Here is a 25,208-nt window from a genome sequence, read left to right on the forward strand (position 1 = left end):
GATTTTGGGGTAAACTTTCGGTTTATCCCGGAAGTCCCAGGATAAGGACGGACGTTCTGGGGGTGTCCGAAAGTTCCAGGGGTCATGGAATTTCTTCCGGGACGAACCCCAAATTCCAGATCTGAGAACACGGGCGGAAAAACTCGATTTCCAGGGTCAAAATTGAGGAGGTTTCGTGAATGGAAAGTGTGGAAAAGATGGGGAAAGCTAGATCCACTTGAAACACAACGAATCCATGGATCAAAATCAACAAAACATCATCCAAACGAACAAATCAAAAAATTGGGGGCTATTTTTGGTGGGGAGTTTTGAAATTTAGGACGAAATCAAACAAGACTAGGCTAAAACGATGGGGGAGACTCCAAAATCGTGATCAACATGGCTCATGATACCAACATGATGTAGGGTGGAACCCTAGGGGCCGATCTTTGACGATGGAGCGGATCCCGCGAAGAACACAATGAACACACGAGGGGAAAACACGAGGGGAAACGAGAGGAAACACTCAAATCAACAAGAAATGATCACACATGTGCTAGATCCGAGTACACAATGAGACACATGATCCAAACACAACAAAGGACGATACAAACAGTCGGTAGTTCTTCCCAATCCGTGAGGAGATGGGGACTTGAATCCACAAGGGGATCTTCCCTTGACGGGGTCTTGAATCCACTTGGGGGATCTTCTCCTAGGAGGCCTTGGTCTCCAATGGAGTAGGGGTACAAGTGGATGAGCAATGCTCTAATCTCCAAAATGAGCTAAGACAATGCTAACCCTAAAACGTAGGAGGAACAAGAGTATATATAGTCTAAGTGGGCGAAGGGGTACACGGGCATCGGCCCAAGTTAATGCGCACAGGCAGGGCCGGAAGGTCCGGGCGCCGGAGGTTCAAGGCGAGGGTCCGGCCTATCCAGAGAGTTGGCGCGGTCGGGGCTGGACTGGACTTCGGGGGCTGGAAGTTCCGGGCAGGCCGAAGGTTTCGAGGTCCGAAGGTTCCAGGCGATGTTTCAGGAGGGGCCCGGGCTGGACAGAGAATTGGCGTGTCTGGGCGTCACTAGGAGTGTGGAGTGCCAGAGGTTCCGGGCTGGCCCGAGGTTCCGGGCTGCCAGAAGTTCCGGGCTTGGCAGAAACTCTGCACAAATCTTGACGATGGTTGCTCCTCCTCCTTTTTTGGGACGGACGATGTACCTGATCACACATAGTATCCCTGACATAGGTAACAACCATGTCTCACTCGAATGGAAAGGGGAATCATTTAGGAGCGGGTTCACCTTGTGTCCAATGGCGTATGCTCGAGGTCTAGGTCTCGTCGTATGTCCACTTGGGGCTTGGGGAGTAGTCATGGTGTACATGGGGATGGTCGTAGGATGCTCCGCATCAAAATGTTTCTAGGGGTTTTATGAAACATAAATTTTTCAAATTTCAAATGAGTTGTATCATTTTCCAAAATTTATATTGTGCGAAAAATCCAAAAGCATTTCCGCACATGGTAGTACTTGTGTGATGTTGATCTGCAAAGTTTTGAGTTCAAATGTTCTTTTGTTTGGGAGAAACAAAAAGAGAAGTTTGATTGCACAAACTTTGATGCAAAAATGTACGATGGGGACAAAAGGTACAGTGGTATGGTAGTACAATCACAACTTCCCCGTGTTGTTAATGTGTGAAAATAGTTCGGTGAACTAACTTTATGGCATGTGTTTCAAACTATCACATCCAAAAAGATAAAGATGGATGAGCTTCCTCGTGGTACTTGTATCTTCTGGTAAATCTAGTAGTTACCAGCAACCATTGAGCATCAAAGATTGCAAGTTATACAACACACATACAGAATTTGGCAATCTAACGATGCCACATTGAGAAAGGTTAAGATACCATAAATATTTTGAATTTAAGACATTGTTGTGGATATTGGAAGGAACACAAAATGCGGTCATAGTGACATCAGTCTTAACTCCTTAAGATTCTTGGATGTACATCCCTCTAACAAAGTGTTGACATTTTGTGCCTTTCAATAATCCATTGATTTGTTTCGCTGGAGCCCGTGTAAAAGTCTACATGTGACAGGTACCTTTCATCCATGCCCTATGTTGAATTTTTTAGAAAAAAGGCATCAGACATACTTTATAAATAAAGCCACGAGGCAGCGTTCCACAGGACAGACATACGAGTAGCAACGACACATAAGGAGTACAAGAGCAATAGGGGTACATGGCGCCCAGGCCAGTAAACAGCACGCGGGCCAAGAAAGGAAAAACAAGGCGGCAAAGGGACCACCAAGTTCCTCTAGCCACCGAACTGGTGTTGCAAGATTGAAGAAGCAAAGGGACATCAGATCAAAAGCTTCGCGGTCGACCTTCTTAGTCAATAATCTCCACTGCTGCAAGAACATGCAAGTTTTAAATAAGCAGACAACAGGTTTAGCAGGAAAGGAGTGCTCAATAATGAACTTTCCTAGTATTCCACAATGACCAGCAAATGGCCGTGAACCCCACCCAGAATACCCGTTTAGAGACACCAGATAAACCAGCGGCCAAGGCACTAAGGTCCAAGAATGAGGAGGGACTCCAGGACACCTGAAGCCAGGACCTGATACAGCACCAGACGAACTTTGCCAGGACACATTGGAAAAAAGATGTGATTCCTGTCTTGAGATCCCCACAAAGCGCACACCTATCGGACCCAGGACCATTCCGTTTACGAATCTGATCAGCTGCGGGCAATCTCCCTCTGAAGGCTTGCCATAAAAAGATTTTGACCTTAGGGGGAATCCGAGCCTATCAGATCATCTTAAACTTAGTAGTGAGGGAACCAGAGACGAGTTTAGCATATAAGGACTTGATAGAAAAACGCCTGGAGGCGGAGTGGGGCCAGACCACCGAATCCTCTCCCTCCGAGAGCGAAGGGATGCAAGCAACAAGACGCTACCAGTCATCCAAATCTTTAGGAGATAGAGAATGTCGAAGGGCCAGGTCCCAGTTATTATCGGAGACCTCAGAGATGGAGATCTCCACGTCCGCACAAAAATAAAAAAGAACTTGGAAAGAGAGACCGCAAGGGTAGAATCCCCATACCACCAGTCCAACCAAAAGCGGGTAGACCTACCATTTCAAACCACAAATTTAACCATAGATTGAAACACCGAGCGCACTTTGACGAGGTCTTTCCAAAATTGAGACCCACCCACCGATGGGGCAAACATAGGGCTAGATACAGGAAAATATTTGGCTTTGAGAATATTTAGCCACAAAGGATTCTCAGATGAGGTCGTGATATTCCACCACCATTTGATGATAAGGCACTTGTTCATAATCAAGGTGTCAATAATGTCCAACCCCCCAAGGTTCTTGGGTCTGCAAATCTGTTTCCACTTCACCAACCTATATTTGTGTTTGTTATCCACCGAATTCCAATAGAAAGCACCCCTGTGTTTATCAAACCCCGCATGTGTCCCTCCAAAGAGGAGATAGAAACCCATCAAGAACATGGGGAGGGAAGTGAGGCAAGCATTAATAAGGGAAACCTTGCCAGCTTGAGTGATGTATCTGCCCCTCCAAGGCATAACTCGATTGCCCACTTTCATGACTACCGGAGCAAAGTCTCTAGCCAGAAGTTTCTCATGGGAAATAGGTAGACCAAGATATTTGAAAGGGAAAGAGCCCAGGGAACAGTTAAGAAGTTGAGAGACCCGAAGAGCCTCAGCATCCTACACCCCTGTGACAATAACTTCACTTTTAGCAAAATTGATCTTAAGCCCCGACAAGGCTTCAAAGCACAGCAATAGGAACTTGAGGTGGGCAATACACTCCTTGTTATGTTCCATCATGATAATTGTGTCGTCAGCATACTGGAGGTGGGTGATGCCCTGTGGCACAAGATGAGAGCTAACAGGGGAGATATGCCCAGCCGCCGCCGCTCTCGATAAGATGTGAGATAGAGCATCGACGATGAAATTAAACAGCAGAGGGAAGACTGGGTCCCCTTGCCTTAGGCCCCTGCCATTAGCGAAGAAATTACTGACCCTGCCATTAACCGAAACCGCAGTGTGACCGCCCGTCACCAACTGCATTAGCCTATGAACCACTGCCCCGTCAAAGCCTTTTGCCAGCAACACCTGGCGCAAGAACTTCCAACTGACCGAATCATAAGCCTTCTCAAAATCGAGCTTGAGAATGACCGCCTTGGTGCCAAACTGCCACGCACACGAATATCATGGACAATCTCATGAAGACAGAGGATACCGTCCAAAATGAACCTACCTTTGACGAAAGCAGACTGAAAAGGGCTAAGAGCCCGATGGGCAATGGGGGAAAGCCGAGTGGCGAACCGTTTTGCAAGGAACTTCACAAAGTTATTAATGAGGCGATAGGTCTAAATTGTGTGATCTTCTCAGCACCTTTGACTTTAGGGATGAGGGTAAGAACAGCGTAGATCAGCCGAGAGATGTTCGTTGTCCCCAAACAGAAACCTTGAATAACAGCACAAACGAGATGGCGCAACTGGGGCCAGAACTGCCTAAAGAAAGGAATAGAGAATTGCATGGTTGTACATTCAACTGTCCCCGTTGAATCAAGGCTTGCATGGTTGTACATTCGTCTGTGACATCTTTCGGTAGGTCATACATATGCATTTTACAGCAAATTATCGTATACCTTGTCCCACCAAAAAGAACTTCCTTCGCTTTCACATCTTGGAGATAGGATCTTCAAACCAAATAGTTAAAAATAAATTATCCTTTCTGTGACAAATCCATTGTTCCATCCTCTTGAATAAACCATTTGCCATCCACAGTAGGATCAGCATGTCCTTCTCCATCTCCTAATCCTTGGGGGACAATGAACAAAAGGCAAACATTCGCTTCATTTCAGATGACAAGTGTCTATAGCTCAGTTTCAGCATTGATGATCTCAGCTTTGCCATAGGCACTACCCCCAATATTTTTCTTTGTTGTGGCCTTCCGTTCATGCACTTGTTAATTTAGAATGCACCAAGCCACCAATCGTCTTGATAACAAGAGGCGGCCCCTACATTTATTGACAATACCTCTACCAGTGCTACCAACTCTGCTTGCTCCGCTGCACCATCACTAAATGCTTTCCTAGAAAACAGTTGCCATGAATCATCGTCACTCAGACATGCTAGCTCATGGGGTTTAGGGGTGGTCATTACAGAGGCCACTTGTGGGCTTCGACATGTGACCACTAGTACGTATAGCGCTTCTTTTTTCACCAATAGCAAGAGAGGTTCCAGACCATCCTCCCACATTCTCTTGTCTTCGTTTCCAAATCGGCATTGAGAACAAGGAGAAACATGTTTTGTCAAATAACTTGGTGAAGTTGCCCTCGCAGCAGCTCGATGGTGTTGAGAATATCACAAAAAAAATGGGTGCCAATTCAATGACGCATTTCACAGGATAATTGGCTTCAAAGTTTTCTGACACGGTGTCACATGGTCAGTAGAAAAAGTTGACTGGCGTATGTGCCAAGTATTTTCTGTAAAACACAATAGGCATGCAAAGAGAGTGGCGAAATAAATAACACAAGGCCAAAGTGCTCTTGTGAACTCGAGCTCACACACTTTGCTACAGTAAAATCCAAAAGAAATACTAAAGAAACTTGATAATTGTTTTGGCAATAAACATTGATGTGTTTTTCACATGCTTACAATTTTTTGTGATGGAATGAAATTCATCAAGGTCTAGGCAAAAAAAGAAAATTGTTGCTTCAAAATGCTTCTGAAAACAGTTTCTTTTTCTCAGGCCCCGCGATGTCATTTCATCGCAAAAATTTGCACTCATGTTAAGGACACACCCTGTAGCATAAGGGTGCATGTGAACTCAAACCCACGAACTACATGTCCACACAAGAGCTGATACTTCCTCCGGTCATTTTTAATTCGCATATAAGATTTATCTGAAGTCAAGCCTCGCAAAGTTTGACCAACTTTATAAAATAAACTACCAACATTCACAATATGAAATCAATACGAGTAGATGCGTCATGACTTGACGTTTCATATTGTATAATTTTAGCATGATAGATGTTACTATTTTCTCATATAAATATGGTCACATTTTGTGAAGTTTGACTTCAGATAATTCTTATATGCAGAGTAAAAAGGATCGGAGTGAGTACCTGCTTCTAAGGACTAAGAGCAGGCAGGCGTAGCGTACGTATGCACACGAGGGGAGAGAAGGTGGCATGACATGGCGTCCCAAAACAAAAGAGCAGCGGCCTAATGAGCAATGAGAAGCCACAGGTCCATGTATTCTGCAGCTACACGTTTGCACGGTAGGGGTAGAGTCAGGGGCAGCAAATGCCAAAGTGTGGCTTAGGAGCTGCTTGCTTTGTGCGGAAGCACAGGCTCAGTCATCCGGAGCGACGGCTACTCTTCTTGCAGGTAGGGCAAGTCAGCAAGTGCAATCCAACGGGCTGTCCGCGCTACCTCGTTACAGCGCGGTCAATTAGGCAATCTGTCGCAATTCTCACTAACAAGCGAACATTTATAATGGATGCTAGTTTTGTATGGAGACATCATAATAGAAGAGCTAGTACTCATCTTCGACACGTAACCAGACATTCGACGCAATCAATTCAAGTGTGCACCACATACACGGTTGCAAAACTTCCTCGGTATTTTTCTGATTCTGGGCTAGGATTTCAGGACAACTTGCCAAAATAAGGTAAAGAGCAATGCAGGCAGGCACTGTTATAAAGCAATGGTGCACAACTAAATTTTGAATAATGAATTCAGCAGCATCTTCAGCCATTTGAAACCAAAACGCAACCAACTTGGACATGATATGCCACTTCACCGCCCATTAAACCAATCGGACCACCTACAGTCAGAAAAATTAAGTATGTCAGCTCTATGCTGAGTTCCAAACAGAAAGCAAATATTTTGGAACGGAGAGAGTAGTATTTTAGCACCAGACAAGATATATCTCTTTACAATGTCAGCAAAGCTAAATCATTAACTGTCTCGCAAAGGTGACTAAGATAAAATGCTACTCCATCTGTTCATAAATATAAGATGTTTTAGATATTCCAATATCAACTGTATACGGACTGAAATGAGTTAACAAACACACAAACATGTTAGGCATTCGATTCACAAAAATGATAGAACATATTATATTTGCGAACTGAGGGAGTAGCTAACAACAACATATGTATGTACTTTAATCACGACATTATTATTATTTTTTCAACTGGACAATTCCACATATTATCTGATTTATATACTAGGTAATCAAAAGGTATTGCTTCCATTTCATGCTGTCCTTCTAGTAAATGAACAGTGTTCCTGTTTTTCTGTCCGCTCTTGGTTGGTGCAAGACATGAAGATGCAAAGTTCCAATTATTGTGGGTATCTACTACACTGTGGATGGAAATTTCTCAAATAAAGTAAATCTAGAAACAATAAATCTTCTAGATAAAAACTAACGCGATTAGAATGCTAAATAGACTGAGGTAGTATTAACAGTAACAACCATGACGGTTTCAAAAGGGTCTAGGTGATCACCGAGAAAGACTTTTTACATCAGAACACATGATCGTACCTCAAGACAAGCTACCAACTTATCTTCTTGAACTGAATTCGGACCCTGCAGATCTGAAATACAGGAGTAATTTGCAGCAAATGAGCATTAGAGTTAGGCATATATATCTGAGCTTTAACATCTAATCTGGAATAGACCATACCTGCCCTGTTGCTTTCCTCCATAACCATGTCTGGCACTTGGGACTTTGTCATGTGTAGGGGGACCAACTCGTTCATGTCTTCCCCCATTGGCAGCAGCTGTGTGCCTCGATGACTGCCCAGCTCGAACTTCATCGGAAAAGCCATTCGCTTGGTGTTGATTGCCAAATTTAGCAGTAGTAGAGCCATTTCCTGATGGCATTGAACTTGAAGATCTGGAATCAACAACAGGTCCTCTCTTTTGACGAGTGGTGTGTGCCACAGGAGTAACAGCAACTGAAGGCAGCAACGATGAGTAAGAAGCAGATGATGCAGCCGCAGCAGCAGCAGCAATTTTAGCAGCAGCTGTTGTAGCTGAAATGATCTGTTGTGCTCCTTCACGAAGGTGGATGAAATCTCCCTCAATCACAAAAAGCTGCAGATGCAAATAGGTTTATCAATAATAGAATATTAATACACTGACAAAATGTTTGACAAAATTAATGCAGGGAAAATAAACCTCATTGTGACTAGCTACAAAATCATCTAGCTTCCCATAATTTTTCTTATAGTCATGCCAATGAAGAGGGGCCAACATTTTCCCAAGCCTATTTGGCAGCTGCAAAGAATGCGCACAAATCAGAAAATGATCCACTAAACAAAAGCAAAATCACAAAAGTGGCCACTCACAGTTGAACTTATCCTGATTCGGTTATCAGATCCAGCAGGGACTGCACGAACAGTGCAGGCTAGAAGAGATCTTTCGTCTAGAAGGACAGGGTCCTTTGGTAACAGTGAACCCACACCACCACCTGCGGATGCAAGTGTGTCGGACTGATTCACAACATTAGACTTTAACTCTGACGCCATATTGTTCATGTGGATCTGGGTTGTTGACCCAGCAGAATCTGAAGCTTGATTCTGCTTCCTAGGTACATGCTCCACAGGCTGCTTGCCAGATGCAACTTTCTCGCCCTGGTTGTACATAGAGTGTGAGTGATATAAGAGGCTTACACATCCATCGAATTTTATTAAGCAAACAATAGTAAATACTAGAAAGAAACCTTTGATTCTGATCTTTCTTCTTGGCGTTCAAACTTTCCAGTAGAGCTGGCACTCGAAGATGAATCATGGGCTTTTTGCTCTTCATTGTAAAAATGTTCGGTAACATTGGATTCCATGACCTGTAAACAGTTCTTTTTACTTCAGCAAGAATTAAATTAAAAGGAATATATTAAAGGGAACACAAACAAATACAAGTAAACAGACTAACCTTTGATTCATGAGTTGATTCAGCAACCACACTCGTGGAACGTTGTTCTTGCTCGCCATGAGCTGTAAGATTCTCTGGATGGGTCACCTGACTCTGCCCAGACGACAGCTCAACATTGTTGCTAGCAGCTGGTTGTAATGCATTTTGATCTGATTGTGATGGGTGATAGTTCGTTGCATCAGGTGTTTGTGAGGCAGCTTGTGTTTCCTAAATGAAGGGAATCATTTCGAAATTAGAAGGCAGTGTCACTGTCAGTAAAACAATGACAATAAACGAAGTGCTTGTGAGTATAATAAATTACCTGTTGATTAGGCCAGTGTAAGGTGGGTTGGATTGTAGGCTGAAAAGTACCAAACTGAGGAACACCAGAGTTGGGCGAAGCTAAAGATTGAGGAATACCTTGAGGATGCAGCATATAAGAATGCATCCCAGCCATCTGCCCAGGAGGAACAAAACCACTTAGTCCCAATAGTGGTGGAACAACAGGTACAGCATGGGCATTATTTCCCTGGAAAAAAAATCAAAACATGCTTAGGCTATTCATAAGCAATAAAATATAACAATCAACAAAACAAATATGACAGTCTAAATAAAAATACTGGGGGGAACAGGAAAGGGTAAGAAACACCGACACTAAAACAACAAACACAAGGTAGTCACAATACACTAAATAAAGTAACGCAGCAAATGTTGGAACAATATTTTGTATCACTGGTGACACACACTGACAACTCTGCTCAAAATGAGTAATACCTTAAAGGAGTCATTTGTGGACTGATTGCCATCCGCTAATGCACTACCATTTGCAGCCATGTTGCTTCCCTTGCTTTGAACATATGACGCTTCAGCTGAACCTTCCTGAGCAGCTTGCGAAACATCTTCTTGTTCTCCAGTACGGTCTCTTAACTCAATAAGTTCTAGCTGGAGTCGTTGTATTGTATGCAGAAAACCTTGCTGCATTTCAACATACTGGAGACGAACAAGAGAGTCGAGTAAAGAGAAGGCTAATATTATAGAGTAAACAACTGAACCATGAAATACCACACAAAGAAATTCATAGTAGCACAAATCAGACATGAGTAACATAAAGAAGGCATCTACTTAACAACTGACCTGTTGCTGGAAAGTAGCCCAACATTGACCAAACTGATCAGTACGCTCACGCAACTCAGCTTGTAGTGATTGAGACTGCAAGATATCCATTTCTTGAACTCGTGTAATCCAAGCATGAGCATCCCTCAACTGTTCATCTTTATAAAGAATGTTGTCTTGAGCAACCCTATGCTGGACAAAATAAAATGTTCATTCGTGAACGCCTGGACATTAAAATGCCTGAATGCTAACGCTCGTAAAGAAATGTCCCCACAAACAAATAACATAGTTCATTGCTCAGTCATGAATATAACAAACTAACACAACTGAAATAATGCCCAAGAGCCTCTCAACGCGTTCTATTATGAAACCCTGCGATTATAAAAGATGAAATATTGGAAAGGGGGGTAACATCCAGCGCGTTCTATTATGATGTTACTGCAGTACATACATTTTAAGAGACAAGCATGTTAATTATTACAGGACTATATTCATTTTATGACACTGCCATGTGAATAATTTGAAGTGGACTTTGAAACGGTTATTAATGGAGATCAAGCAAACTATGATACTGTAATCCATACCACAATCGGTAAAAATGTTTTTGGATTTAATTTAATGGAAGCTTACTACATAGTGCATGGATCATCTAAAATACTCCCTCTGTAAAGAAATATAAGAGCGTTTAGATTACTAGAGTAGTGATCTTAATGCTCTTATATTTATTTACGGAGGGAGTACAAATGAAAACCAAAAGGGTAGAGAAGAATACCTGTTCCTCTAATGCAAGATACTGGCTTTCCTTTTCTCGCAGATGTTCTTGCAGATCATGAATTTGTTTAAGATGTTGGGCTCTTTCAGCTTCAGAATTATCACGCTCCCTTCTGCACAAAATAATAAACCATCAGGCATACACTTTTTGGGTTATAAATTGAAAAAAGGCAGCAAATTAAAGTGTGTGGTGGTTTGTTTTTAGTCAAAAAGGATGAGATCTAGTGATGTAGCTTGACACAACAGCAGACCATAGAGGAATTGTATAATTCTGATGCATGATCATTGATCTAGAACTCTGGATTTATGCTAGGAAGTTTTAAGGTGTGCAATTTCACAAATGTATTTCCAACTTGAGAGATATTGTTCCATGCATAAACATCTACAAGGTACCAATGATACCTGAAACTTGCGATTTCCTTGGTCTGTTCTCTAAGAAGATCTTGATTTGCCCATACCTGCCGAAAAGAACAAAGGCGGCAATAAATAACATAAGCACTCAGTGTTAATACTGCACAATGTAATAGTTAAGACCACCAACCGTTTGATGGTCAATCTTCAAAGCATCCAATTCCCTATGTGTATCATCCAATTTCATTTCCAGCTCAAGAATGTACTTCTCCCGTTCATGTAGTTGTTCCTGTTCAATCGGGACATTAATTTTGTTTCCCACGGCAAGGGCAACACAAGGTCTGCATCAATTATATCACCAGACTAGACGCTGGCTACATGTGTTACTGAAACAACTCAGGGTAACACCCAACAAATTGTGTGGTTGAAATCAAACTAGAAGGCTAGATAAGCTAATCTGAAGCTACCTTGCATGAGTTGCATCCTACTGCCTCCGAATCAAAAAAGAGGGCTCACATGCTTTTTGAAATTTAATTTTGACCATTGATCAAACCAATAATACGTAGATAATGTAAGTTGAAAATTATATCATTGGAAAATTCTTTCGGATACAGATGTAATGGTATAAATTTTGTGACATGTAACCTACATTGTCTATTGGTTAAATTCATGGTCAAAGTCAAATCTTGAAAGTGTGTGCGCGCTCTTTTTGGAGTCAGAGGGGGTGCCTATATAGCAGTAATGAACCTACATCTGTGCATCACGTAACTATCTTAAGAGCATTAAGCCATTAAACACCACTCAACTTTCCTCATCAGCAGAAAACCACACACAAAATGCGAACAATACAAATACAAGAAAGGAGTCCTGCAGAGCTACACCATCTCTTGTCAACATAACACAGAACTCGGCACTTGGAGAAAACCAAAATAACAGCAAGCTAGAGCACAACCACCAAAGGTGATAGCTGTCTGCCAATCATGGCTTTCAAAATGTATTTCTTTACGGAGGGAGTAGCATGTACTACTTCCCAAGCAACCACTAAGCAGTACTATACCATGCCATCTGCAATGAACAAGTCAGGAGTACTTGTTGCAGCCTAGTGAGTAGGGAAACAACCAGCACATCAAAAGGGAAGAGACACAACCTTGAGCTTTTCAGCTGCTACTGCATGCTCCTTGGTAGCCTCCCCGAATCGGCGCTGCACCTCGATGATCTGTGGGTGGGCGATGGCCTGTGCGCGCAGGTCGATCTCGACCTGCTGCAGCTCCTCCCGCTGTCGCACAATGCTCTGCAGGCGCTGCTGCAGGATGTCCTCGCTGAGCCCACCGCTCCCATCAATGGTGATCGAGCAGAAGTCCTCCAGCCCTCCCGACTCATCCTGCACCAAGAACCCAATCCAACGCCGATTCAAACCACGCCAAAATCAACCAAGCACAGGTGCATTGCTAGGAGGAGGAAGCGCTCACACACACACCTGGTAGATGACCCTGCCCTCGGACTGCGCCATCTTCACGCGCTCCGCAGCATCCTAAAGAAACACCAATACAAAAAGACGGAGACGCGGCGTGAGTAAGGGCAGCATAGCCAGACGGACGGCGATGAGGGGAAAGGAAGGGTTTTTGCCACGCGGGTGGACCGAGGCGGCGGGGGGGCGACCTCGGCGCCATTGGTGCGGAGCGGGGCGTCGGGGACGGCGCGCCACTCCTTGCGCGCCGCCGCGGCCTCCATTTCGCGTCGCGAGCGGGGTGAGGACTGGCTCCCACCGCGCCGGATCGGGATCTGGCGGCGGGGCTAGGGTTTAGTCCCCGCGGCGCGGCCCTCCGTGAGGAAGCCCGGACGAACGAAGCGCGGCTGGAGGCCGATGAGGGGGAGGAGGCCTGCGGGGCTAGGGTTTACGCGAGCTGCGGATGAGGCGATCGGAAATTCTCGGGGGGGATTTGTGCGAGGCGTGCGATTTGGGGCTTGGGGGAGAGGAGGAGGCGGCGGAATGGAAAGCACAGGGAGTGGAGACACCGAGAGGAAGAGCGTGTCTATGTGCTTCGTACCAGTGATCTGGCGGTGGGGTCAGTCTGTCAGGGATTCAGGGTCACGACCGCGGCCCGTGACATATTTGTGCCATGTTGCATGATTGCCTCTTGCCCACTGTAAGAAATGTTTATTATTATTATTTTTACATACTACTCCCTCCATTCTTTTATGTAAGGTGTATTATTTTTGGCACGGTGACCAAGGTGCATAATTATATAGGTGTTAGAATAAAATTACCCTTGGAAAATTAGTTGGTTAGTGGCAAGTAAATCAGTGAGTCCAAGAAAGTAAGAGATACATGCAATCGAGAGAGATAGTTTCCTTCTTTTGATACAAGGAGATATACAGTCAATCACGTGAGAGATATTTTCCTCTTTTTGAAAGGATAAAAAAGGAATTACGAGGATTTAGAAGAAATGCATCTTACATTGTGAAATTTTATCAACAAACAAATACACTTTATATAAAGGAACGGAGGGAGTATATCGTAGAAATCGTAATACAAGTCAAGTGAGGCTGGCCATAGTGGTTGTATCTTAGCCAGTATCATACACTTGGGAATAGCAAACACGCTGATGTGACAAAGAATTAAGAAGAAAGAGAAGGTTAGAGTAACATATATAGATACTGTATCATATTAAATGTTATGCTATTTGGTGTCATGTATGACAATAAATAAGATAATCTATGATATTACTCTATGATATTATGCACTATGAAGGTAGTATCATATACTAGCATCATGCATATGATACTAGTGTATTATGATACTTCTCACTATGAGTAGCCTAAACACCGACCTGACAAAACTGGAAAAAAATAGTAGTTAGTCTTGCACAAAGGAACACTAGCCAAGAAAAGAAAATTACAATTATGATCGGAAAAATCCTCTAAGCTTGACACCAACGCCCATCACTGCCTCTGGCACCTAGGACTACACCTGCAGATGAAGAGGGACGGGCGACAACAGGTGTTGGCACTGTAGTCCATCCGGCAAAAGTCCAAGGCGCGCTGGATTCAAACGCGGCAAATGGGTCGAAGGCGTCAAGGCCCAAGTGACCGAAGAAACTGCCGCGTGGTTTCCGACCCAACTTGGGCTCGTTAACTAAGTTAACGGTCATTTCCTTTAAATAGCTATTTGTAAGCGAGGTCAAGGTTGGAAGGAACTGGATGGCAACTTCGGCCGATGATGTACTATCTCTTGTAGCTGTGTGGGTTGGTGGGCAGCCAGTTACAGAAAACTCAAGTCCCCAATCGATTTGGAGATGAACCCTAGCGCAATTTCGTAGATCAAGCGAGTCCCTTGCAGTTGGTATCAAATTTGGTGGTCCTGAAGCTTCCCAATCACAATTACAACACGCGGTGGCGGCACCGATGTCGAGCCGCATCCATGGACAAGTTATCGGAGGAGGGGCACGGGGTCTACAAGCTCCTCCGCGCCGATTTCGGGTCCGATCTGAGTCAGCGACTCAAGGGTCAAAGGGGAGACTCCCCTTGAGGCTATGGGAAAGATGATTGAAGCCAACACCGAACTATGAATGGTTTGATTTTGGCAAGGGTTTATGGTGTTCCTGTGGAGATGAACATGGAGCTCGAGCAAGTGTATGCGGAGGGGGTGAAGGACTCTACGCCAAGGATGGAAGGGTCATCCACAACGCGCTTGAACGGTTCAAGGCATGGCAAAGTTGCTTTTGGTGGTGGCGGAGTCGAGACAGATTTTAGAGGAAAAGGTCAATCGTATGTTCCCCCTCCATTTCGTGGTGCACGTTAGTTGCAAGTATCTGCTTGAAACTTTGATGCTTGTGATCCTGTGTTAGTTGAGGTTGGGGATGCTTATTCCTTTGGAGTTCAATCTGATTCGCCTCGGTTTGATGGTTCTAACCCTCGTCTGTGGTAATCTCATTGCGAAGGGTCAGTTCAAGTTATGGGGAACTCCATCTCATCGATTGATTTCATTGGCAACGACTCAATTCGAGGGTTCGGCTTCGCGTTGGCTTGAATCGATGCAACGCACGCAGCCATGTGCCACTTGGACTGATTTTTTTTGCAGTTTGCAGAGTTGCTTTGGCCAAAATCAACATCACACACTACTCAAGCAATTGTTCAAAATTTCTCAAACTAGCACGATGGTCGATTATGTTGATAGATTTGTTGATTTTATGACCAGTGATCCACATATGAGAACACTTGATACGTCTCCATGTATCTATAATTTTGTTATTGTTTCATGCCATTATATTATCAATCTTGTATGTTTCATATGTAATTTTATATCAAGTTTGGGAATTAACCTAGTGCCAAGTGTCAGTTCTTGTTTTTCCTTATTTTATTGTCTCACAAAAAAAACAGTACCAAAGGAAGTCCAAACACGATGATACTTTACGGGGATTTTTCTAGACCAGAAGGGACCCTACAAGCTTCGAGGGGAGACCAGACGCCGCACGATAGAGGAACAAGCTCACATGGCGCGCCACCTGGGGGTGCGCTGTCTGAGCTTGTGGCCCCCTCACAACTCCGTTTGACCTAATTATAGGCTTGTAAATTCCCTGAAATCCAGAAACCGCTGGAGCAAGACCCGAAACAATTATTTCACCGCCATAAGCCTCTAATCTTCCACGATCCCATCTGGAGGCCTCCTCGGTACTTTGCCGAAGAGGGAATCGATCACGGAGGGCCTCTACATCAACCTTGCTACACCTCCGATGATGTGTGAGTAGTTCCTCACCAGACATATGGGTCCACAACAGTAGCTGGATCTCTCTCTCTGTCTCTCTCTCTCTGCTCTTCAATACAATGTTCTCTTTGGAGATCGATATGATATAATCCTTTTATCTGGTGTGTTAGTTGGGATCCGATGAACTGTGGGTTTATGATCAGATTATTCTTGAAAGTACTTGAGTTATATTCTGAACTTTATTATGTGTGATTATTATAGCTATGTAATTCTTTCCAATCTACGAGTTATCTTTGGCCAAGTTAATGATTAGATCTTCGGTGGAGGTGGTGCATAGTAGTAGGTTCAATCGTGCGGTGTCCTCACTCTATGACAGGAGGGGTAGCGAGGCACGTATTTATATTGTTGTTACTAAAGATAAAACGATGGGGTTCGATCATATTAGTTGATCTTATTTTTTCTACATTATGTCATCATACTTAATGCATTACTCTGAACTTAATACTTAGAGGCAAGCATAGAAGCGCTCTTGAAGTGGAGTAATAGTAGTAGATGTACATGGATGTCGGTCCACTTGTCATGAACGTAATGCATATGTACTAATTATGCCATGAATAACATCATAACTATGCGCTATTCTATCAACCGCCCAACAGTAATTTGTTCACCCACCGCATCGCTATGTTCTCGAGAGATATGCCTCCAGTGAAAGCTATGGCCCGGGGTCCATTTAAATCATATTACTAAAATCCTAAATACCTTGTTGTAATTTATTTACTTTGCAATTTATATATCTCCTACTATTAGATTTAATCCTTGCAATTAACGAGTATATGGGGATTGGCACCCCTCTTGCCCATGTTGGGTGCATGTATTTGATCTTGTGTGTGTAGGTACTGCTAAATGTCGCTTGAGTGAATCTCATATTGGTTTGATAAACCTTGGTTCTTTACTAAGAGAAATACTTTCTGCTACTATATTACTTCACCCTTCCTCTTCAGGGAAATCCCAACGCATTTCAGAAGTAGCAAGAAGAATTTATGCTGCCGTTGCCGGGGAGATTTATCAAACAACTCAAGCTCCCTTCATACACATTATCATTTACTTGTTCTATTTTTTACTTGCTTTTATTTTGCCTTTATTAGCCTCCTTAAAAATCAAAATTTATAATACCAAAAATATCTTGTGTGCTATGTTGCTTGATTGCCATTTTATCTCAAGAAAACACTAAGTTGTGTGACTTCTCGAATACTAATAACGACGATTTTATTAGTACTCCAAATTCTCCTCCCACCACTGGTGCGGAGTCATATGATATTAATGTTGCATTGCTAATGTTATTATGAAAGAACAAATTGCTAGAAATCCTAATGAAGATGTTGCATCCTAATATCTTTGTTGAACTATGCGATATGCAAAAGAAAAAAGATGTGGATAATAATATTGTTAGTTTGAAATTATTTCCTTCTCATTAAGGGACAAAGCTAAATCTTGGTTTTCATCCTTACCTCACAATAGTATTGATTAATGGGATAAATGTAATGATGCTTTTATTACCAAGTATTTTCCTCCCGCTAAGATAATATCTCTTCTAAACCTTGCTCGTCCTCGAGTAAGAAGGTTGACTACCAAAAGCTTAATGCTACCAACTCTAAAACATTCATTGAACCAACCCCCAAAAGTGATATCCATGTTTTATTGTGAAAGCATGCAAAAGTTAACCAGCAAGGGAGTAATACAAGTTATCCTCTTAGTTCAATTTCCATGGAGGTCAAGAAAGAGGAAAATATTTTTGTGGAGCCCAAATTCCCATTGCCAAAATCTTAGAGATAAGGTCAATATTATGTTAGGAACGCATCAATCACAATCAAAGACAAAATAAATCAGGCATCAACGATCGCTTCAAAAACACCAACCCAAGGCATACCAGGTACAATAGCAAGATCGTTTGTATGCGTTATTCAACCGCTCAACTACCTATGCATCACTTAGCACAAGCCTATGCCTCGCACTGAAGTGAAATATAGAAATTGTTGGGGTTTTGAGAAATCAAAAATAAAGAAAGTCTTGCATCAAACAGCTGACCACCAGGCAATGGAGAAGGCCTTATGGTTTATGTTAACGCAAGGAGTAGGGATTGCCATGCAACTAGGATGCACATAGAGGTATGAATATGTGAACGCTCTCTGATGGACTAAGTGGGGGTGCATCCAACTTGCTTGCTCATGAAGACCTCAAGCTTTTGAGGATGCTCATCATCGGAATATACAAGCCAAGTTCTATAGAGTAGGTTCCCCACTAGTATGAAACATATGAAGCTCATGAAACTTTCTACTTGACAATGCATGAAGTGGTACTTTGAAGCACAAGAGTATACTAAAAAGGATAATGATTGCTCCTTCTCTCTTGCTCACCTTTTTCTATATTTTTTCCTTTTCTCTTTTTTTCTGTGGCACCTACGTGGTGCATCTTTTGATTTTCTCCCTCTCTTTTTTCCTTTTTCTGGTAGCAACACCTTACAACGATGAACAATATACTTTATAATGACTTACTTCAACTGAATGTAGTCAAAACTCAAAACTAAAAACATGAGAGAAACTCTATATGATGAATGCCTCTGGTAGTCATCCAGCATAGCATAGACATAAAAAAGGACAAGACATGAAAATATCGAGCTAGCCATACTATGATCATGCAAAGAAAATGAAAACATGTCTCTAGTCATGTAATGTAATATGATGGTAGTGCATGGCGATATGCTCGGAATGGTTATGAAAATGCCATGTAGGTAGGTATGGTGGCTTTTTTGTGGAGATGGGGTGTTTTATGTGTAGGAGAACAAGAGGAAGTCCTCCCACGGGTTTGGACGATGCACCTCCAAAGTATGCGCCAAGTCTCAATGTGCGAGTGGGTAATGCATGGTACCATAGAGGCTAGCAATAAAAGATGAACGAAACTGTAAGAGGCTTAGAACTTGCTTTAGTCATAAAGAATTGAAACTCTACACATGAGTATCGCGGTGTCATGTTGCATAAGACTCAAAAGCTAAGTACCCCAAGGAGATAATTTGGCGGAGATAAACCCCGTTGTGCATACTGGATCAACCAAAGATGTTGGGTTCATCAGCAAAAAGAAAAGCAGCTCTCTCGTTGCAAGATAAATCAATCTGGTTGGCAAAACCAAACGGATAAATCAGAGAGAAATACAAACTATAACAATCATGCATAAAAGAGTTCAGAGAAGACTCAAATAATATTCATGGATAATCTAATCATCAACCCACAATTCATCAGATCCCAACAAACACACCACAAAAAAGGATTACATAAAATAGATGTCCAAGAACATCGAGGAGAACATTGTATTGTAGATCAAAGAGAGAAGAAGCCATCGAGCTACTAGCTATGGACGTGTAGGTCTGTGGTAAATTACTCACACATCGTTGGAGGGGCAGCAAGGTTGATGTAGAGGCCCTTCATGTTCGATTCCCCCTCCGGCAGAGTACCCGAAAAGGTCTCTACATGGGATCTCTGAAGAACAGAAACTTGCGGCAGTGGAAAATATATTTTGGGTGGCTCTCTAATGTATGGGGAGGCGGAATTAGGTCAAGAGGTTCCATGAGGGGCCCACAAGCCTGGGGTGTGCCTCCCAAGCTTGTCGCTCCCCTGTGGCTCGTCGGGTCTTCTCCCGAACCTTCTAGGGCCTCTTCTGGTCTAGAAAAAAATAGTCCAAAGTTTTTTCTTTGTTTGGACTCTGTTTAATATTGATTTCCTGAAAAGCCAAAAACAAGCAAAAAATAACAACTTGCACTGGGCACTAGGTTAATAGGTTAGTCCCAAAGAAGATATATAATTGCATAATAAGCATCCAAGATTGATATTATAATAGCATGGAGCAATAAAAAATTATAGATACATTGGAGACGTATCAATTGCCATTACTATTTATTAGAATCTCAGAAAGATATAAGTGAAACATGAGAGTGAAACTATTTCTGTAAAATATAACCACCGCCGTGCTCTAAAAGATATAAGTGAAGCACTGGAGCAACTGCCTAACTCAAAAAATATAAGTGAAGCACATAGAGTATTTTAAGAAATCATGAATAAATGTGTGTCCCTCTCAAAAAGGTGTGTGCAGCAAATAATGATTGTGGAAAACTAAAAAGCAAACAAAATAAAGACTACTATAATAAAAGATGCTCCAAGCAGAACTCATATCATGTGATGAATAAAAATATAGCTCCAAGTAGTATACCAATGGATTGTAGATGAAAGAGGGGATGGCATCCGGTGCATCCCCAAGCTTAGACGCTTGGTTATCCTTTTATTACCTTGGGGTGCATTGGGAATCCCCAAGCTTAGGGTCTTGCCTCTCCTTATTCCCTCATCCATTGTGATCTCACCCAAAACTTGAAAACTTCAGCACACAAAACTCAACAGAAACCTCATGAGACCCGTTAGTATAATAAGTAAATCATAAACTTTAGGTACTGTTATGAACCCATTCATATTTTATTCTTGCATATTACCTATACCCCCCGATATAATCCATAACATCATTAAAACAAGCAAACTATGCAATAGAAAACAGAATCTATCTAAAACAGAACATTCTGTAATGGTCTGAAAAACATTGTACTTTTGTAACTCCACAAATTTTGAGAAATCAGAAGAAAAAAACTCGCGAAATTTGTATGTCAATAATGTGTAAAAAATTCAGAATTTTATCACGTTCCAGTGAATTATGAAAATTCCAGTAGTGGGCGCAAAAGTTTCCATTTTTCATAGAATCAAGTCAACTATCAACCGAACCATCCCAAAGGCTTTAATTGCAACAAACATTAATTAATCATTAAAACACAATCATAACAATGGCATAATTGTGTGAACACTCAAAAAATAGAAAGGAAAACACTACTAGAATCAACTTCTTTGTCGTCCGCCATGGCGGACGGGAAAGGCATACAAGGCGGATGACAAAGACCTTTGCCGTGTGTCAGCTGACGGCAACAGGTCCGCCTGAATGGGCTACGACAAAGGCTTCTTTGCCATCAGCTGGCGGACGGCAAAGATGAAACGATCTTTGCCATCAGCCACCTGACGGCAACGGTCCTGGACGGCACACGTGATAACTTCCAGCCGTTAGGGGGCTAATGGTGAGCTTTGTCGTCAGCTGGCGGACGGCAAAGTAACCAAATAGGACAGCCCCAGGTTGAACAGGGAGCTGCCACGTGGCATCTTTGTCGTCCGCTGGCTGATGGCAAATTGCTTTGCCGTCCGCAAAGATCCTGTATAGCCCCAATTTTTTTCTTCTGTTTTTTCTTAAATTCATTCAATTTGAACACACAAGTTTCAACACACAAATTTCAAAAAAGACATATCCAACACACAAGTTTCATCATATATACATACATAACTAACACGTACATAGTTCCATCCATACATATTACAAAAGTTTCACATTGTTCATCCAACACCGTTATCCATCCATCCATATAACAAGTTCCATCCATGCAAGTTGATCGATACAAAATAAAAGCAGAAAGGGAAAAGAAGCACTCCATCCATGCAAGCTTCCGTGAATTAAATGAGATCTACAAAATGGGAAACAAGAAAGTTAGAAGAAGAAGAAGAAGAACATGAAGAAGAAGAAAATGAAGAAGAAGAAGAAGAAGAAGAAGAAGAGTGGAATGAGAAGTAAGCATACTTAGGTAAAATGGAGCTAACCTAGCTAATTATGCCATCTTTGAGTGAACTAAGCATATTATGCCATCTTGGTCATTTTGGAGCTAACCTAGGTAAACTAGGTCATTTTTGAGCTAACCTAGGTAAACTAGGTCATTTTGGAGCTAACCTAGCTAAAATGGATCATATTGGAGCTAACCTAGGTAAACTAGGTCATTTTGGAGCTAACCTAGGTAAACCTGGTCATTTTGGAGCTAACCTAGGTAAACTTGGTCATTTTGGAGCTAACCTAGCTAAAATGGATCATATTGGAGCTAACCTGGGTAAACTTGATCATTTTGGAGCTAACCTAGCTCAAATGGATCATATTGGAGCCAACCTAGGCAAACTTGATCATTTTGGAGCTAACCTAGCTAAAATGGATCATATTGGAGCTAACCTAGGTAAACTTGGTCATTTTGGAGCTAAGCTAGCTAAAATGGATCAAATTGGAGCTAACCTAGGTAAACTTGGTCATTTTGGAGCTAATCTAGGTAAAATGGATCATATTGGAGCTAACCTAGGTTAAATCGGTCATTTTGGAGCTAACTTAACTAATTATGCCATTTTTTAGTTAACTAAGCATAATTATGCCATTTTTACACAAGTAAGCCAAAGTGTATATGTCATTATTGAGCAAACCTAGGAAACTAAGCATATTAGAGATAACTTAGCATATTAGAGCTAACTTATGTCATTTCGGAGGAAACAAAGCTAAGTATATATAAATCATTCTGGAGATCTGACATACCTGACATAGTTCACTCCTCATTCTTCTTCTCCTTCTCCTTCCTCATCCTGATGCGCCAAGAGCGGCGAGGCGGTGGAGGCAGTGGGATGTAGTCTTCTACCACAATTGGCATGGTCATGTCGCCCGGCTGTGGGATCGCTGGCGCCACCACCATCGTGAGGTCATTGTCAGGCACCACCACCATCGCGAGGTCATCTTCAGGCAGCACCATCGCTAGGTCATCCTCAGCCACCACCATCTCTTGCCCATCATCAGCTACCACCGTCGCTACGTCATCCTCAGCCACCACCATCTGTTGCCCATCGTCAGCCTGCACCTCCTCATCCCCACTCTGCTCCTCTTCTTCCCTACTCCATTCCAGATCATCCTCGCTGTTGCTTTTGCTGCAGCCAGAGTCGCTGCTGCTGCTCCCATTGCCTGACCAAATGCAACAATGACCGTTAACAATCGATGTGAGACAAAGCAAAATGTAGAGGAAGAAGAGGCAGAACGTACTGGCATCATCGCCGTCCTGGTAGCGCATGCGATACATAGTCGTGTTGAACACCTTCACGGTGAGCATGGAGTCACCGTCGTACCTAAAGAGAAGGAAGTACCCGTGCCATAGGTCATAGGCACGGTAGAACTGCTCCCAGCCACGACACATGTACATGTGGCCGTACCTGATCACCAACTCCACGTCCCAAAGCCTGTGAAGCCTGCTGCCGGCCTGTCGCAACTTCACATTCTTTGGTCGATGGCCGTCCAACATCGTCATAAAAGTGTCAGGCAACCTCTGCAGTTTAGGACAAGGAGTGATGTAGCAAATAGCAGAGTTATCATAATGAGATGGGTGAAGGGGATATCTCTCTTTTATATACTTGCCTCTTGGAAGAAGTCTCAAGTATGATACTAAAGAACTCGGAAGCATCCAACTCATACTCCGGTGTGGCAGAGCATAGCCTGGGGTGACGGCCTCTCCCCATCTCTAATAAGCAGCAGAAGAGACCAATTAGTTGTTGGAGATATACCCTAGAGGCAATCATGTATGATGATATTTCCTATGTGTTTATGAATAAAGATAGTCCTTGGACATTATCAATGATGTGTATCAGCAAGTACGTGACTTGTTTGTGGGACTATGCATTGTATGATGACTGTCCTAAAAGGTCCCTAGTCAAAAGGGTTGTGTGGACGCGCAGCCGACTAGACTAGCATATGACACGGTCGATGGCTTGGTCTCACTAGCCATGAAGCATTGGATGCTAACCGGATAATATGGACTTGGAAAGGTCTGGTCGGCTTCGATGTAGTCGGATCCGAGTCGAGATAAGGTCCGAGTCGGACAGACCCAACTATGAGACATAGCGATATGTCATCTGTGAGTCTCTAGTACAACATACGTTCTATGTCCTAAGACCTGAGCTGACGCATGTACTCGAGGTGGTGACAGACTTGCTTTGGGCCGACCAAACGCTACTGCATGACTGGGTAGTTACAAAGGAAGGTTTCGGGTTTGTCCAGTCCCATGCTGCGAGACATGGTCGAGCAAGATGGGATTTGCCCCTTCGATCAGGAGAGATATACTCTGGGCCCCTCGTGTGATCCGACCAGGATAAGCATGGCCATGCGACAGGGATTATGAGATAATCTGGTTTGTGGTCGGTATCACTGGAACGAGAAAGAGGTCAGGCTAGCACAAGGATGACAGTCTCGCCTTGAGCCCGACAACATATATCATGAGGCAAAAGAAACAGAAGTGTGATAGGTTGTACAGGTTCGCCTAACCAGCTTCATAGTTTGCTTGGTGGTCGGCACACCTTGCTAGAGGCCGCTACCAACCGTGCAGGTCGGAGGTGATCCAAACTGCGACCAAGCCGACTGGAACCTAAGGGGTCGCACACTTAAGGGAAGGAACCTATGAGGTCAGATACGAGGACACTGGTCGGATGTGATCCGATCTGTATTTGGATTGTGGCCGAGTAGACTTGTGGGCTTTACGGTCCGTGCGAGGCCCAAGTGTTGAGCCCGTGACGGACGCCGATATAAAGTGGAGGTGCGGCACACTCATGTGGTTGATCGCTTCGGTGCTGCAACTAGGGTTTGCATGTGTTGCGAATAGCCACCTCCACTCGCCGCCGACTGTGTGATCGGACCTAGCAGTCCGCCGCACGGTGCTCCTCCCGCACGCGTGGATAACGTTAGAGGTGGTGCACTTGCGTCGCTCTGGTGAACTTGTACGTGGGATCGGACGACCGGCTATTCGAGGGAGATCGGACGAGGAGGAGACGATCCACGCGGACGCGCTGCCCGAACTCTTCTTCCGCTGCACGGCACTGCGCGTCTAGTGGTAACAAACTGTGATCCATCTCCCGTAGCATGTTCCTGTTGTTCTGCGCGTAGGAAAATTTTAATTTGCAGTCGATGCACCCTACCGTAGAACCCAACAGTGGTATCAGAGCCTCTGCTGTAGGATTTGGATTCAGATCGTATGCGTATTAGATATGTGGAGGCAGCAGATGAGATCTGTTGTTCTTGATCAGATCGGCTATGTGCACGGTTGATGTGATCAACTGCACATGGGGATCGTTGAGGCTATGTTTTCTATCAATCGGGATCGGTGAGGTCATGACACGATCTACCCCTACCGGTCAATCATCCGCCATCGGGGTTATCAGCGAAACGTAAATCCGAATCGAATTCACGATGATCGATAAGATCGGTCAGATCAAAAAATTCGGCGTGAACGGAGATCAGATGTGATATGTGATTTCCGAAAACATCGGGCGCTACCCGCACCCGCGAGGGGCGCTGCCCCTTCGAACCCCGCCCGCTAACCGGCTAGCTGGACCGCCATGTGCGTAGCGCCGCGTATTTCGT

At 43.4% G+C, this 25,208-nt stretch overlaps 1 protein-coding gene across 3 annotated transcripts; it reads right to left on the reverse strand.

Annotated features, from left to right (window-relative positions):
- Nucleotides 1-6,533: 6,533 nt before the first annotated feature.
- Nucleotides 6,534-13,182, reverse strand: LOC119337789. Of its 3 annotated transcripts, none has more exons than XM_037609976.1 (16): nucleotides 12,827-13,182; nucleotides 12,645-12,698; nucleotides 12,315-12,548; nucleotides 11,358-11,456; nucleotides 11,219-11,274; nucleotides 10,818-10,929; nucleotides 10,067-10,237; nucleotides 9,707-9,922; nucleotides 9,255-9,461; nucleotides 8,954-9,160; nucleotides 8,745-8,864; nucleotides 8,371-8,655; nucleotides 8,201-8,299; nucleotides 7,704-8,116; nucleotides 7,562-7,614; nucleotides 6,534-6,838 (listed from the first exon to the last, which is right to left on the reverse strand). In XM_037609976.1, exons 1-15 carry the CDS (start codon nucleotides 12,896-12,898, stop codon nucleotides 7,581-7,583), a joined length of 2,379 nt encoding a protein of 792 aa, XP_037465873.1. In that variant the 5' UTR covers nucleotides 12,899-13,182; the 3' UTR covers nucleotides 6,534-6,838; nucleotides 7,562-7,580. The 3 variants fall into 3 exon arrangements, with proteins under 3 accessions (XP_037465873.1, XP_037465872.1, XP_037465871.1); XM_037609975.1 differs by having other exon boundaries at nucleotides 10,818-10,926; nucleotides 12,794-13,182; XM_037609974.1 differs by having other exon boundaries at nucleotides 12,794-13,182.
- Between the last annotated feature and the right edge of the window lie 12,026 nt (nucleotides 13,183-25,208).

The sequence above is a fragment of the Triticum dicoccoides genome, chromosome 7B, assembly GCF_002162155.2.
Source record: "Triticum dicoccoides isolate Atlit2015 ecotype Zavitan chromosome 7B, WEW_v2.0, whole genome shotgun sequence".
Taxonomy (NCBI): domain Eukaryota; kingdom Viridiplantae; phylum Streptophyta; class Magnoliopsida; order Poales; family Poaceae; genus Triticum; species Triticum dicoccoides.